This window comes from Chenopodium album, chromosome 24 (genome assembly GCF_948465745.1).
Source record: "Chenopodium album chromosome 24, dcCheAlbu1.1, whole genome shotgun sequence".
NCBI lineage: Eukaryota > Viridiplantae > Streptophyta > Magnoliopsida > Caryophyllales > Amaranthaceae > Chenopodium > Chenopodium album.
In genome coordinates, this window is record NC_137857.1 from 5,252,204 (window position 1) to 5,269,563 (window position 17,360).

At 34.4% G+C, this 17,360-nt stretch overlaps 1 protein-coding gene and 1 pseudogene across 1 annotated transcript; one reads left to right on the top strand and one right to left on the bottom strand.

Moving 5' to 3' along the window:
- Positions 1 to 285: 285 nt before the first annotated feature.
- Positions 286 to 2,849, bottom strand: LOC145611352 (uncharacterized; annotated as a pseudogene).
- An 11,557-nt stretch (positions 2,850 to 14,406) lies between these two features.
- Positions 14,407 to 17,261, top strand: LOC145611681 (meiotic drive suppressor JIEYAO-like). The gene is made up of 9 exons (XM_081667030.1): positions 14,407 to 14,561; positions 14,664 to 14,702; positions 15,323 to 15,690; positions 15,779 to 15,863; positions 16,041 to 16,191; positions 16,261 to 16,418; positions 16,508 to 16,605; positions 16,705 to 16,748; positions 16,850 to 17,261. Exons 3-9 carry the CDS (start codon positions 15,329 to 15,331, stop codon positions 17,116 to 17,118), a joined length of 1,167 nt encoding a protein of 388 aa, XP_081523156.1. The 5' UTR covers positions 14,407 to 14,561; positions 14,664 to 14,702; positions 15,323 to 15,328; the 3' UTR covers positions 17,119 to 17,261.
- Positions 17,262 to 17,360: the final 99 nt, after the last annotated feature.

A 17,360-nucleotide genomic window follows, 5' to 3' on the forward strand; every position in this document is an offset into this window, starting at 1 on the left:
CCAGCGGAAGAGTCTTCTCTCAGGGTCCGACAAACTTGGTTGTCGGGCAAGTCCGCCAGCAGCAAGAACGCCTTTATACCTGTGCTGACAGGGGATTATATCGAGGTCCCCCATGTAAAGCTTCCTACCGAGGTGGCTGAGGAGTTCTTGGTTCCTAGCGGCAGTGCTGGCGAGCCGTGGCTTCCGCGCATTAACGTGAATAGGGGAGAGTCTGTTATCTGCGACGATCCCAATACCGGAGGCAGCATGGGGTGGAGAATGCTGAAAGATTTGGCCACGGCTACTTAGTTTCAGGCTTCGGCTTAAGAAATAGGTTACCTCATACCATCCTTCACCTGTAATTTTTTCGGGGCATACAACTATTCAAAATACGACCAAGGGTAGCTAAAGCATCTTGAAATTTACGAATTTTCATGAAACCCTTTATCATGGAAACCTCGTTTTCTGAGAACTTTGCTTGTTTCATGATCATATGAACAAGCTTCATTAGAGCATCTTCCATCCCTAGTGAACGAAGACCATCTGCTAGCATCATAAAAGAAGAGAACTCTGGTATAAATCCTTTCTCCAGCATCTCAACTAGAAAATCAACAGCTTCTCCTATAGGACCTCCGCTTGAACAAAGACCACGAAAAATTATCTTATGAGTTACAGCATCTGGAGGGTCACCCTTCTCCACCATTTCTCTGTAAAGCCTCATCGCTTCTTTTGATTGTCTCCTTCTAAAAAGAGCCTGTATTACGGGGTTATATGCATGAGGGGTTAGAATCATTCCTTTCATTTGAATGCTTCGAAGGAGTCGAGTGGCAACCTCAACTCGACCTGCTTTACAAAGCCCCTGAATCAAGGTCCCATAAGTAACAATATCAGGCTCACACCCATTTGAAGTCATTGTTTGCACCATATCTGCCGCCTTCTTAATATCTCCTGCCCTACAAAAATGAGAAAGCAAGGAATTATAAGTAAATTTATCGGGTTTTAACCCTTCCATTATCATCTGGTCCATCAGTTCAGCAGCATCTTCCACCCTTTTAATTTTACAAAGACCGTCAATGAGGGTGTTGTAAGTAACCAGGTTTCTTGACACCCCTTGCAGTTCCATCTGATCAAAAACCTCTTCGGCATCTTCTATCCTCTTGTTTTTACAGAACCCATCAATCAATGTATTATATGTCACCACATTTCTTGCACAACCACTTGATTCCATTTCCTTTAGCAAGTTTAGAGCTTCATCAATTTTCCCTCTAGAACAAAGGCTGTCTATCAGCATATTATAAGTAAATTCATCAGGCTGACACCCATCATTTTTCATATCTCTGAATAGCTCCATAGCAAGCTTGTGGTTTCTGGACAAGCAAAGACCTTGTATGATAGAATTGAATGTACATACATCAGGCAAAATTCCCTTGCTTGTAAGAAGGCGCACAAATTCAGTGGCTTTCTCAACTTGATTCTCTTTACACATGGTGTTAATCAGAGTATTATAGGTAACAGTATTTGGTGTGCAACCCCGTAAAACCATCAACTCAAGCACTTCCATCGCCTCTTCAATTTCACCCATTTTACACAGCCCGGATATAAGAGCATTATAAGTAAATATATCGGGATCAAACCCTTCTTCTAGCATAGCATCTAACACCTCAAGTGCATGTTTAACATGACCCAATTTGCACAAACCACTAACTAAAGTGTTAAATGTAAAATGATCAGGATGAAATCCCTCAACAACCCTTTCCTGAACAAAACCCAATGCTTCTTCTATCCTTCCCTCCTTACAAAACCCATACACCAAAACATTACAGTCACATTGGTCGAAACACAACCAGCTCCCACCATTTGTTCTCTAACTCGCAAAGCGCCATCCACATTCCCTTCCTCGATATAACCCTGCATAATCGTCGTGTATGTTTTCTCATCGGGGGTCAATCCATACCTTTCCATCTCTTCCATCATAATAAGGGCAGGCCTAATTTGATGAGCTTTACAAAGCCCTTTAATCAATATATTAAATGTGGAAACATCTTTCTTAACCCCACTTTCTACCATTTTCGAATGAACAATTTCGACTAATTTCAATTTATGCCCATCAACAAGAACATTCAACAAGAAATTAAAGGTATGAGTCCCACATTTAACCCCATACTCTTTCTCCATCATATCAATCACATAAACAGCTTCATCATACAAACCACAATTAACATAAGAATCAATGAAAATCAAGAAAGTACCTTCATTAATTTCACAACCTAATTCCTTCATTTCATACAAAACCCTTTTCATTGAATCAAAAGACCCTTCATTTCCAAGCTTCCTAAGAACTTCCTCAATAATTGACAAAGTGGGTATGAAATTAGACTGTTTTGAAGCCCAATCAAACACCCAGAGTGCCATTTCTGCATCTTTCTCTTTCCTCAGAGTTTCAAGCAGTAGTTTTGGAGTAAAATTTGGGGGAAGTTGATGGGCAGAATCAAATGACAATGAAGAAGAAGAAGAACTGGGATTTTGAGCTAATGAGAAGGAGATTAATGGGGAAGATTTGGAATTTGAAAAGAAAATTGAATTTGATGGAAATTTTTGAGGTATTGGACATGGATAAGGTTTAAGGTGAGCAGAAAAACACATTGAAGCAGCCATTTTTATGGTAATTACACTATAAAATAAAGAAGATTGAACAAAATAAATCAAAATTTATGGAAGATTTAAACATGCCAAGAAGAGAGAAATAGGAAAACTTACTGTACTGCTGCTATTTTTGCCGGGGTCTGCTCAAGTGACCATTTTTAGATGAGTGAAGCAGAGTTCATCGGATGAGGGAAGCAGAAAACACTTGTATAAGGCACAATACCAAAGTTCACTTTTTTCTTTGTTCTATTTAATTGTAAGCCGTATAACATTTGACTTTTATATTAACCACACCGATCATTACTTGTAATTACGGAGTATTGTAGTATTTACGATAAGGAAAAATGTTATGTAGACGGATTAATTAGGGATTGTATTATGAGACGGAAGGAGTATTATTTTATGGATAATGCTATATATAGCCCTAATATATAAGCATTAAATACAATCTTGGAAATTGTATAAAATTAGGAATTCATGACAAAAACACGCGTAAATTAGTGTAATTAGTATTTATATTTTCATGATTCCTAACTTTTTATGATTTCTAGTATAAATTTAATGCTTATATGTAGCCCTAAGGGCTATGTATAGCATTTTCCTTATTTTATTTAACTGGATTTTTTTTTTTTTTTTTTTTTTTTTCCATTTAAGACGTACTTTGTAACTATTTTTATGGTATCATTAAAATCTACAAATAATATGATTAAGAAACTCGTCATGACTTATGATAGCAAATTTTAACCACATTCGTAGTGGTAGAGAATGTTATGTAGATTTAATTTCTCAAGTTGTCTAAAAGTTTCTCCAATTGCATATAATATAAAAACTAGTTTCTGATCGGAGCGAAGGTGATACTTTAAATAATTTTATATTTATATTAGATGCTTTAAAAGTCTTATTGACTTTTATATTACTCCGTATGAGTAAATTAGAATACAATTACAAAAATAACTTATTTTGGATTTATTTTTGTTTCTATTCTACATTCTAATACTTGTGTTTATATGTAAATGTAAATTAATAGAATACGGAGTATGATTTATTTCTAACTTATAAGACGGTAATGCATGTTGTTTTCATTCAATGACATTTTGGGTTCGAATTTCTTTAATTTGTATGCATTTTAATAATTAAGATCATTGAATGATGATGTGACTACATGATGTTAAAGATCGATGAATGATGACGTGAGTAATTTGTGGTTGGTGCACCCGGGTGCACCATGCACATGGTGCACCTAAAAGAACATTTAATATATTTAAAAGAACATGGGTAAAAAATGAACATGTTTTTATTTTATTGCAACTGCAAATCCATCACTCTCTTCTCCTGCAATTTCTCACTCCTCTTTCCCTTCCTATCACTCTCTTGCTGCCAATTTTCTCTCTCCTTTACACCATTGTTTTCATCAAAGAATTTCAATGAAGTTCTTTAATTGGTCTCATTTTGCTTCAATCTCGTAATAATGGTACTTCTTCTACTATTTGGGTAAAAACCATTTCCAAAGTATTAATTTTCTCTCTCTAGAACTTTTCTCTCTATTTTTTTCTATTTTTTCAAAAAAAAAATCAAAATAGCAAAATTGTTCATCTTCAAAGTGAAACCCAAGAAAAAAATTGAATTTGTTTCAACAATTCAACCTTCAAACTTGAACAAATAGTGGATTCAAGTAAAATGTAAGTATAAATTTTGTACATGCAAATTATTTTTCGTCAATAATTTTAAAGTCAAAGTGTTTAATTTTGTGAATTTGGGGTTTTTTAAAAAAAAAATAAAAATAAAATAAAGCTATGAAGTACAAGTTGTTCAAAAAAGAACAATTGGAGGAGAAAGAAGAATAGTACCAAATTGAAACCAACTGGAAGATAACCAAACAAGGTTAATTTTTCAAACACTAGCTTGTTCTTATTCAAACAGTAACATGTTCTTTAAAATATGCCTAATGTTCTTTTCGGAGGCCACGTTCTTTGTCGAACACAAACATGTTCTTTTGTTGAAGATTATTATGCATGTTCTTTTTCAAATACTAGCATGTTCTTTTTCAAGCACTAGCTTGTTCTTTTTTCAAACACTAACATGTTCTTTTTATTCCATGTTCTTTAAAATATGCCTAATGTTCTTTTCGGAGGCCATGTTCTTTGTCAAACACAAACATGTTCTTTTGTTGAACTTTATTATGCATGTTCTTTTTCAAATACTAGGATGTTCTTTTTCAAACACTCGTATGCTCTTTTTTTTTTTTCCTCATGTTCTTTAAAATAAGCCTAATGTTCTTTCCGGGTACACCATGCGCATGGTGCACCCGGGTGCACTATACTATTTTCATGACGTGAGTGGTGTGAGATAGGATGCACGTGGCACATACACAAAGTTAGAAACGTCGTCTTTTAATATAGGTTAGAATATTATTATCAAAAGAAACAATTAGCAAATTTAATTAAGTTTTCTTATGACACAAAGTGATGAGCTAGCCGATCACATATCAAGGTTGACAAGTGAGGGATTACTTAGGGATCAGAATTCCACAAATAAATTGTAGTGGCCTAAATTTTCAAATAAGTTCTCATGGCAATTTAATCAAGGAGATAAATTAACTAAATTAATCGGCATTTTGACAAAATAAAGCCTTTGATTGATAATTGATGCAAAAGGCCAAAAGGGCATGCATGACATATTACATTCCAAAAACTACCAAATAAAGTCCATAAACACTAAAACACATACTAATAGACATATAGTGATGATCATTCACTTGCGAAAAACAAAGTTATGGAAGCCTTCATGAAGCTTGGTAACAGAAGCAGCAGCCGCCTTCGCCACACCTTCTCCATGGTTCTTGGCTATCGAGTCAGCAGCAACAACAGCAGAAGCAGTGGCAGCAGTAGCAGTAGCAGTAGCCACGGTTCCAATCACCGGCCCAATAATAGGAACTACGTTGACAACAGGTACAACTGCAGCTGCAACTGGAGCTGTTACATTAGCTACTTGAACAACTACTTCCCAAATTCCCATTTTCCTAGTACTAAGCAGGTAACTACGTACGACTCGTATTATAAATTAAAGAGATGAGAGATTATTGCTAATAGATTGGTAATGTATTTATAGTGAAATATTTTGTGAAGCAAGTTAATTTTACTGAGTAGACTAATAGGTAGGAGTATTTAATATACTGTTATGTACAATGTACATTGTATACGTATAGAATTGGTAAGGCACATACTACGTATTTAATTTTCTTACATTTTCTATAATACGAGTATTAATAAAGTAGGAATAATTATACGGAGTATAATGTATCGAGTTTGGGAAATTTTTGGAAAATCGGAGATTATTGAAACAACGAAAATACGAGTCCGTTAAGCTTATTGTTTAATGCCGCATTAGATCTTGAAATTAATTTTGATCTTGAAACTCCGATCCTAAGGGCAGTTATATAGGCTCCGTAGCAGTAAATTCTTTGACTTTCCAAGAAAATTATACCTATAGCTTTTTAGAGTATCGACTTATCATGTTAGATTTGAGTCACGTTAAATTATTTTGTCCATTTCAGTCTTTCAAATAGTTTAAATTGAGTTATTTTTGACACCTCTATTATTATAATGTTCAATACAAGTATTTCTATACTCAATATACGGAGTACATTACATTTAATTTATACTTGTACTTCGTTTTAAAATAACAAGGTTATCAAAAGGTACAATTAATTTAAGAACTTTACACAAGACCGGGTTAATAATAATAGAGATTAGAGAGGGTTTATTGCTCACTATTATTTGTTTGTCACTAGTTAAACCATGCTACAATCGATGAACATCCTTGGGAGTTGGGGTACTTCTACCATATCATAGAGATTAGAGAGGGTTTATTGATCACTGTATTCTTAAAACTTCAGTAAAATTACAGCAATAATACATCATTGCATATAACAAATATTTCTAGCAAGAATTAGGAACGAGCCAAGCAATATAATTACTAGAACAGGCATGAAAAAAGAAACATTATTATTGTAAATTAAATTATCTTAATAATTCTCCTAGGACTTATGTAAACGTACTTAGCTTGCAATTGATAAATTATTTGCTACTTTGAAGAATAATAGATCGAACATTGGTACGTAAATTATTCTTTTTTAATTAAAAGGCGCGGGCGCGGGAGCAAAAGCACCCCCATCGCTCCCAGGGGAAGGAAACAAAGGTGGAAATGCCCCGCCGCTGCCATCACCACCACCAATACTTGGTGGAAAAGGATGTGGTAAAGGCGATGATAAAGGTGAAATTGGAAAACCACCTCCGCCACTCGAACACAAGCTCTTAAAAAAGGGAACTATAAAAGGATTTTCAGGAAGTAGTTTAGGTAAACACTCATCATGAATCTCCTCTAAAGCCTTGCAACATGGTTGACTTAACTTCCCTAGATTAGCCCAAAAGCTAGCAACACACTTTTCTATATCTGATATGGGTGGAACGCACCCTTGAATAGCATCATTTGGAATGGATCTACCACCATATCCAATATCAAATAAGAGTGTCATGCATAATATAAGGGTTAAATATTTAAACCCTAAAATCTTTGAAGAATAATTTTTTGCCATGGTTCGTTTAAATTATATAGTTGTAGTTGTATTTGTTTTGGTTCAATTTGTGTAATTTTGTTAAACAAAAATCGTGAGGGTTTAAATAGTGTAATTTGGAGTGTATTATAACTCCTTGGGTAAATTAATTCTTTTGAACGGTTGATTGAATGGATTTGTTTTTGTAGGTTATTAGTAGATTAATGCTAATTAGTAATTATTCATTTCGTTATAGGTTCTTTTTAAGGTGTAACTTAACATATATGTCTTACTATAGTATTCAATTTATTAAATTAATTAGACCACCCATCAAATTGGTAATAATGTTGAATTTGCACTGTAGAGGTTGTTATAACATGCACCAATGCACGGGGAATCCAAGAATGTACAATTAGCACTCCGCATTGACGCATATAGTCTTTATAAGATTTTTTAAATTTTTTTTTTTTTTTTTTTTCTGATTGAGATTTTATAATTTGTTAGTTCAAAATTAACTATAGAACTAGTGCATGCATGAATCAAATACGTAATGTTAACAAAGTTTCAAAATATATGAAATCAGCCTACCACCAATCAAAGACCTAGGAACTCTGGAGCTGCACAAGGCATGGACAAAAACACACACGTTGAATATGTCTATATAGAAGATACTGTAGCATTTTTATTTGTCTCATGAACTTTATATAAATGACAACTAACGGACGCAAATGAGCATGCACCTATATATGCTAGGAAGGCATGGTAACGCATGACACACGGCCAAGGTATGAGCTGAGTTATATATATATATATGAGATCCTGACCACCATAGATGCGGCCTCTTGGATGAAGTCCCTTGGGAAGCATAAAATACTAGAATGCATCTTGATGTCTAACTTTGTCGAATTCGAAAATACACGAAATCAAACCATGTTTTTGGATCTTGGGATATGATGTCAATAGCTCAAGTAATAGTAGGTAATGTATTTTAATTTGAAATCGTTTTCGTTTAAAATCTTACTAGCCGGTCACATAAAAAGGCTTAAAAGGACCTTGAATTAATGAAAAGAGGCATGTCCAAATTGGATAAAATATTACATAATAATTTAATAATAAGATCAAAAGCAAAGTATAATGGTGGACGAATGGGTTGGATGGATCTATAATCATCCACCCTAAGTCCCTAAATCGTCCGTCCCGATCCATCCATCGTTCATTTAACATCTGCTTAAATTTGGATTTTTATAGGTATATTTGGACTGTGTAGATGAAAATCCATCGGGTACAAATGATATTGCCACCCCTTTTTTACAAACAAGCGAAGGCTAAACAAATTGTGAAGATTTCAATGCTATAATTTTTTTTTTTTTTGGAAGATAGAATTATATACTCCGTATAGTAAGGGAAGAGTAGGTTCGTATTTTTATAAGACTACAACCTAATTTAATCTATCATAAGAAAATCATAAACTGTTGTCGATAATGATTCATTTCTCGATGGCTTTATAAGCTACTTGGTGTTTAAGCAAGTTGACATATTTTGCAGTACTATTATCCTCTCTAAAATTATGTTGAGACTAAACAGAGTCGAAATAGTTCCTTGACATGCATGGAAATATCTTGGTGCATTGGATGTTATGTTTGATATATTACGAAGCGGCGTAAAATTTCCTTTGTTAAGTTTATTGTCATCAACTATAGGATTGGGGATTGTTGGCTAATGGCTAATTAACAAGTTATATATCTTTTTAACAATGCTAGTGAATTCGATCACCCCATTTTTGACCTTGCTTTAATTTGGTAAAGACGATTAAGCTTGTTAAATATGTATAAAACTTTAAGCTAAGCCTTCATATTTTAATTTGAAATTAAACATTTGATCGAATCATAACACGGGTACTCGGGTAGTAAAGAATACTAACATAGTTGAACGAGTGTACTATATTGTAATTATTGATAATGCAACTCTTTTCCATAGGTTGATAGATATCTATGCATTTATCTTTGAATAATTCAAATAATCTCTATACTACTTGATAATATGATGGAATCATTGAAAAATTAACGAGACCATACCACACACAGTACATAAGGGAAACACAATTGATTTATAATCCATATATATTATTTCGTAGTTCATACAATTAAGTATCGTGAAGAACTAACTACTAGTTAATCTACAATAGAATTTATTTGATACTCTACTAACTCCATTGAAACATAATTAAGTACTTCATAGGATGAAAAAATATTTGAGATCATTATATTGGACGATTATTCTTCCTTAGAAGGTGTGGGAGGACTAGCACCCCCTCCGATTCCAGGACTAGGCAACAAAGGTGGCAATGGAAGACCCCCTCCACCACCACCAATAGGTGGTAAAGGCAACAAAGGCGGTAGTGGAATACCCCCTCCACCACCACCAATAGGTGGTATAGGCAACAAAGGCGGTAATGGAAGACCCCCTCCACCACCACCAATAGGTGGTATAGGCAACAAAGGCGGTAGTGGAATACCCCCTCCACCACCACCAATAGGTGGTATTGGCAACAAAGGCGGTAATGGAATACCCCCTCCACCACCACCAATCAAAGGCGGTAATGGAACACCACCTTCGTCTTTGCCACCACCTCCAGCAATTGTAGATTCCTTTGGAATGGATCTGCCACCATATCCAATCCCAAATGAGAGTGTCATGCATAGAATTAGGGTTAAATATTTGAATCCTATAAAAAGTGGGAAAATACTCTTATGAATAGTGTTAGGACATTTTTAACCCTAAAAATGTTTAATTACCTTTATACCCCCATTAATGTTGTATGAGTAGTTTATGAATAATCAATAATGTATTTATTTTATTGCTAATTTATTATTATTGATCAATTTCACAACATGGGTTTTATCGTTAATTTAATTGCTCACTTGTCAGTATAATCAATTTAGGATTGCTTTAATTATTCTAACCTTCATAAGTATTTTTTTTTTTTTTAAAAAAAACCTAACCTTCATAAGTATGATTATGAGAGGTTTTGATTTTACATTCTTTCCTATATGAAGCACAAGGAACCATGGAAGCAAGCATTTGTCCAATATAGTGCAAAAGCAACTGTGTTGAAACTGAAATTGATATATGAGAAATCAAGCTCAAGTGTGGGTTGGTGAATCGGTTATATTTCGGACAGAAAGAGAAAACCGATGTCCATGATTTTGATATAAGTTTACAAGGGTATTGGTTCATTTAAAAAAGTTGATGAAAGTGAAATCCGAAAGATCGTATGAGTAGTTCTGTAAAAAAAAAAAAAACAAAACTAGAAGCTAAGACAAAGGTTGGTCAAATACAAACAGAAAGTTATTCAAGAGATTGCGGTATTAATGCCATATCATTGAGATAATTTAGTTAGTTTGGTGACTCTTAAGGTCAAATCAATAATTGCCCAATTTTTTACTCATTTGAACTGAAGACTAGCTTGGTAGAAATTTGAATTGGGAATGAACTTAATTGACAATTTCACACAGTCAATCACTCAACATCTACTGTTATTAATCCTTGTATCTTATTTCTCCACTTAACTTAGGGTCTGTTCTCATTTATTGAATTGAGTTGAACTGAATTGAACGAGAGTTTTGATTAGTTCAAGATTTCAATCTTTATCCAGGGCTCTTGGAGCCTTCTGATCTTGCTACCGACTTAGGACACACTATGTTCGTTGATTCCGAAAGCATTAAGATATGTGCACTGAACTGAACTTATTAGAGCTGAACCAAACTGAGCTGAAATGAATATTTTATGAGAGAAGGAAATTAGGAGCTGAACTGAATTGAACTGAACTTATTAGAGCTGAACTGTACTGAACTGAAAATAATCGTATGAGAACAGACCCTTAGTTTTTGAGGTTACTTGGTCCATTTTGTCTACTGTATTTTTTACCGATTCAAGAAAATAACTTCATTATTTTGTAACTTTAACAAAATAAATTAGTGACTTATAATATTAATTTACTCTGAAAAAAAAATTATTTACAAGGCAATTATTGTTAAATGACATAAACTGCAATTATTACGATCATAATATAACTTTAACCGATTAAAACTTAAAGTGAGGTGTATTGGTATCTTATATGAATACAAGAAAAATATAGACATGTAATGTCCTGCTAATTGAACCATTTCATTCTGTACTTTAAATATAGCAAACATTTCCATGTCTAGAACTCAATACTTTATAGAACTCCTTCACTAATTCTAGAGTAATTTGGTAAAGTTATGAGCATTGCTAAGATACATGACATTCAATATATCAATCGCATATGTACAAATTGTTATAATAAAATATATGCAAACATGCATAAGGTATTAAGACTAACTGCAATAACTCAACTTGAAACACTATCTATACCGTGCGCATCGCGCGCGTAGGATCCCTAGTAGTTACAAAATTTGAAGAAAACCCTAATATTTTATGTAATACTCGTAGATGCAATTTCCATATGTTGTTGTTTTCATTAATTTCTTTTATAATAGAAAATTGTCTATATTGTTGCATATAATTTTAGGATGGTACTTTGGTACAACAAGAATATCATCAAGCCTTTCTCCTAGGTAATTTGAGGAGGTAATTGAATTTTTTTTTCTTTTTTTTTATAAAAAAAGTTGGATAAATGTTGTGTAGATATTAAAAAAATACAAAAATTATATACGGATGGTATAATGGGATATCATAGAGATTGTAAATGAAAATTGAGGTTGCATGCAACACCCTAAAATAAATCTCCCTCTACATAAATACTAGTAAAATACGTATAATTATACCGTAGAGATAGACTTAGGGGTGTTACGTATCGACACGTGATTACACAAGACTACTCAAACTTACTAAATAAAACCAATACTTTGTTGCGGAAAACTTCAATACTCTTTCTTTATTGATGAAAACCATAAATAGTAACTATTGTCATGAGTACTCGTAAATAAAGACAAGGACCAGCATTCCTAGTCTAGATTAAGACATTCGCAGGACTCCAATGCTCATATAATTTGACTCCACCTGAAATTAGTCTGCTTACCACTAAGGCAAACAGGACGAACCAAAACAAATAGTTATTACGAATTAGCAAAATATGCTAAGTACGATAGGTGCAAGATAATTAAACTCAATTGATTAGCAAACATGCTTTCAAAACCAATTCCAATAATTAATCAATAAATTCCACAACTCATAATTTAAAACCAAATCCAATAAACTATACTTAAATATAATTCCAAAAATTCAATAACTCAATAAGAATGATTATTAAAATCAATTATTTCAAAAACTCAATAATTCAATCATAATAATTAATAAAATCAATTAACTTAATCTTCTCTCTAAGTGTGCACACCCGTCAAGCTAGTCTCCAACTATTTCAAGGCTATTCTTAGAGAAAGACTAGGTCATACAAACACTACTAGAAAACAAGCAAATAACGACGGAAAAAATACGTAGGAAACACCGTGTTTTCCGTCACTGGTTGTCGCAAAACCTTTTGTGGGAAAAAGGGCCTTTTCCGACGGAATTTCCTTCGGAAACACTATTCCGACGTAATTCAGTCCGAGGAAGTGATTTTAAGGCCTCGATAAAGTCCGTCGAAAATTTCCGACAGGCTGTATTCCGTCGGAATTTTGCGACGGAAATTCCGTCGGAAAATTCTTTAAAAAAACAAAAAAAAGTCTCCCCCAACCCCACCACCAGCCCCCCCAACCAGACCCCACTACCTATCCCACCTTCAAACGCCACCACCGATACCACCACACTCACACCAGTCCCTTCCCACCTTCAAACACCACCACCGACAATCCAACACCACCACACCAAAAATGAACCCCAAAAACGCAAAACTTAGCAAAAAAAGCCGAAAATTAACCCCAATAATCGAAAATAAACCCAAAAGTACGAAAATTAAGACAATAAAATCGAAAAATACCACACAAACAAATCAAAACCACTAGATCTACATATATAACATGAATTTCGTAAAGAAAAATAAAAAAACGATAATTAAACAACAAAAATTAAAGAAAATATATAATTATACAATCATCTAATAAAATATATAAATTAACATTACAATTACATAAAAAATTAACTAGATCTACAATCCAATCTAAATTAAAACTAGATCTACAATAATTATGTGGTTGACGATTCTTGCGACGGTGGTTGTACAATAATTTTCTACACGTATACAATCTTGAGGAGAGATGATGTCAGCAATGTTTTGTTTTAGTAATAGTTAATAGATTAGTTAGGGATACAAGTAAAATAAGTAACAAAGTTACAAAGAAACCCTTACTAACCTATCTTTTTCCTTTATTTTTTTTTTCTCTTTATTAAAGGTATAAATGTCATTTTAGTTACGGATTTTTCACCACATAACCTTGAGTTTTTTGTTTATTCACCGTATACCCATGAAAATTTTCAAATTCAGCATATACCCCTAAGTTGTTACAAAAATGCACCATATATCCTTAATGAAGATAAGATGAGTAGAATTTGGTTAATTGTACATCAAAATCACCTTAGATATCTCCCTTCATCCCCAAAATCACTCTTGTTGTTTCTCTAGCCCTAGAAACCACTCCAAATCTCCATAACCATAACCGTATAAATAATTTTGAGGATGAGAAAATGAAATTTAGGGCAGTTTTTGGGTGGAATTAAGGAATGTGGGTGGTTTCGGGGGTAGAGGATTGTATTTAGGGTGGTTCCGGTTCATAATTAACCCAAATGATCGACGAAATTAACAACAATAAGTCATCAAGGGTATATTGTGTATTTTTGTGAAAACTCATGGGTATATGATGAATTTAAAAATGTTCATGGGTATATGATGAATAAACAAAAAATTCAGGGGCATATGGTGAAATATCCGTTTTAGTTATAATCCCTATCCCTCATTCTTATTCCAACCCCCTATGTATAAAATTGAGGGATAAGGGCCTGATCACATCTATTAAACTGAGCTGAACTGAACTAAACTAAACTGATTGGAGCTAAACTGAATATTTTATGAGAGTAAAAAAATAAGAGCTGAACTGAGCTGAATATTATACAAGAGAGGGAAAATGAAAGCTGAATTGAACTAAACAGATTGGAGCGAAACTGAAGTGAAATTAAGCTTAAATGAACAGACCCTAAGAAGTGATTTTATCCTTGTTCCATTCTTCTCTCTAATCTCAATCCCTAGAAACAAATATAGTGATTATTTGATTAATATACCTTTCCCCAAATCCCTATCCTTCTTTATATATCTCCCTAAACAAACATGCTGTTATACTCTGTTGTGGCTAGGTTTTTGAGTTGAAGTTCCTCTAAAAATTTAGTCTTTCTCGTAGGACTCCGCCCTCCCAAGGTTGTTGTTTATTCCCCATTATTCTCTCCTCTCAAGTCTCTGTAAAGTTTGTTTATTTGTTTTTGTGATTAAATTATTTGTTTTTTTTTTTTTTCTCTGCAGGAAGTCTGATCTGAGGTTGTCATCTGGTGAATCATTAGGGTATATCGCCTCTTCCCTCCCTGTCATTGTGAAATTACTTTGTCATCCTAGCTAACATAATAATCTTATCTCATCTTCGATTTCGATTCCACCAAAAATAAGAAGCTTATGTTCTAAACTTATGAATTATTGTTGTCAAATTTGTTGGGTCAATAAATGTTGGTGTGTTCGTCTGGAATTGTATCAACTGCACGTTTCCATAGTAAAATTACTTTGTTATCCTAGCTAACATACATGAATTTATGTGTGAATTTGTGAAGAAAATTGTATGTCATCATCAAACCTTTTATTTATTTATTTATTTATTTTTATGTTTTGGTAATGGGATTGTAGCGGAGGACAATTAGTTTTTCATCATGATTGCATTGTTTATTTTTGTCAAGTACCTGAATTTCTTAGACTCCTTTTGGTTGGACTTTGAAATTAGAGAAAATGCAATTATTTTGATTTCAAAATTAGAAATTGAGAGAAAGGTAGAAATTAGCTTGGTTGATATATGATAAGTTGGAATGTGCCTCTGAAATTGAGTGTCTTTGGTTATAACTTTAGTCTTTGGGTTCGTATTTGTACCCCCTATTCCGATTTCTATCCTATATTGCTCGATTCCTTTTATGCTTCAGAATACGATGTTGAATGAGAAGTTCTATGCTGAATTGGATGGCATACTCAAACGTGATGACAAAGATAGTTTTGTGGAGCTCCTTGATGAGTATCCAGAACAAGTGGAATCGTGTTTGGTGATACTTTGTGCACAGCATAAATCCAAAAAATGTTTGACTGCATTGGTGACTGGGGAGGTGTGCGAACCACCCCCTCCACCAGAGGGCTGTGCTACATGTATTCACATAGTTGCTTATGTCTACCCTGACCCTGATGTTATTAACATAATGCTCATGCGAGGTGCTATCCGGGATTGCAACATAAAGTGTGAAGTGGGTCTCTATTCCAAGTATGGGACCCCGCTTTTCCTTGCGCTTGATTCTTTGAGGTACCAGCCTCTTTAGTTTGGTCATCTTCCCTGGTTGATAAATCTGTCACAAACACTCATTTCTGACCATTTTTTTCTCTTCATGTAGTCATCTTGCAGTCTCGCATCTCTATTCGTGGTGTCTAGGCGACTCCATCATCAAACTTATAGTGCTACTTTGCATGTGGGAAACGGTTTGTTATTATCTTTCAATGGGTTTTGTATTATAAATTAAAGAATATTAGCATTGTGACCAATTTTTGTTTGTTTGGCTGTATACTGGCTTGTGATGTATGACAAATGTATGTTTGTTTGGCTGTATACTGGCTTGTGATGTATCTAATATTGTCCTGTTTGTTTCTTTTACTCAGAAACAACATTTGGACTCTGCAAGGCTGCTAGCTTGCCACACTGAGTCGGTCAATGACATTGCTTGGACCTTACTTCAGGACAGAAAATTGAGGCAGTTGGCGGCTTTACTTTTGGTTGCCCGAGATGAGGCTATGGCTCCAACTGAGACAGGTATGTTTTCACTGTGTGCTTGACTTGCATCATACCATGTACTAACCTATCCTTTTTGTGTCGAAATAGGGATGACAATTCAACAACACCTTACCAATGAAATTGATGGATTGAGTTCCGAAGTTGATTTTGACAATTCTATGCTTATGGATGCCCGTGTGCTGTTTGATGTTTTTGATAGAGCCGGTGAAGCCTTGAGCTCATATTGTATCACGATGTTCAAACCTGTACGTTGAGACTTAAGAGGGAGTTGTTCTGAATCAGTAAACTCTCACCAATATCGGTGTTTATCGGTTCTCATTTCCTTTTCTTTCAGATCCCTCCGGAGAAAGTGTTGGTCGATATTGTTGGGCTGCTTAAGGAAGCTGGTTTTCCCCTGCAAACCAGGGACGTTGACTTGCGCGATTGTTACAGGTTCTTTTTTTTTTTTGTTTGTTTGTTCTTTGTTTATACTTTTCTCATTCACAATCTTTGCTGAGCAACTTGGTTTTTCTTCTAATGTTGAATTCATAGGGGACGTCGTGGGGTTTGGAGAGCAAACTTGTTCAAGCTGTCAGGCAAGTCACATTCGCTCTAACAATATGGCTCCTTATTTTGGGGCAATATAAGAACATGTATTAATGCTTCTTTTCCTCGTGTTGGGATTCTTGTGGAACAGATACTCTGAGACCGGACAACAAAATCATGGAAAGCTCCTCTTCAAGTTCACATTTACATACTTTTGCCGGTCAGAATGGAAAGCTTGTGTATTCTCAACTCCATTGGGATCCTTTGCTTGGTAGGCTCAAGTCGGGGGAAGTTCTAAAACTTTCGTCTTCTGTCCCCGAAGCGCGGTTGCTTAGCACAGTAGCTGGTTCAAGCATACCACTAAGACGTCATCTGGCTTATGTTGCCTTCAAGCTGAAAAGAGGGATCCGATATTTGTGATTAGTGATTATCTACTCCGTACTTAAAAGCCATGTGCATTGTCTAGTGATGGGTTGTGGTGTTCACTTTTTTGGTTTGAACCGCTATTATAATTAAAATTGTGTGGAGAATTAGCTATAACCTTAACTCCACCCGTATATAAATATATTAGTCTTGTCTATAACCCCGGTTCTTGTATGGCTATATGCTACTCTGTATTACGTTTTGTTTATGTTTTTTTTTTTTTTTTGACAGTGAGAACT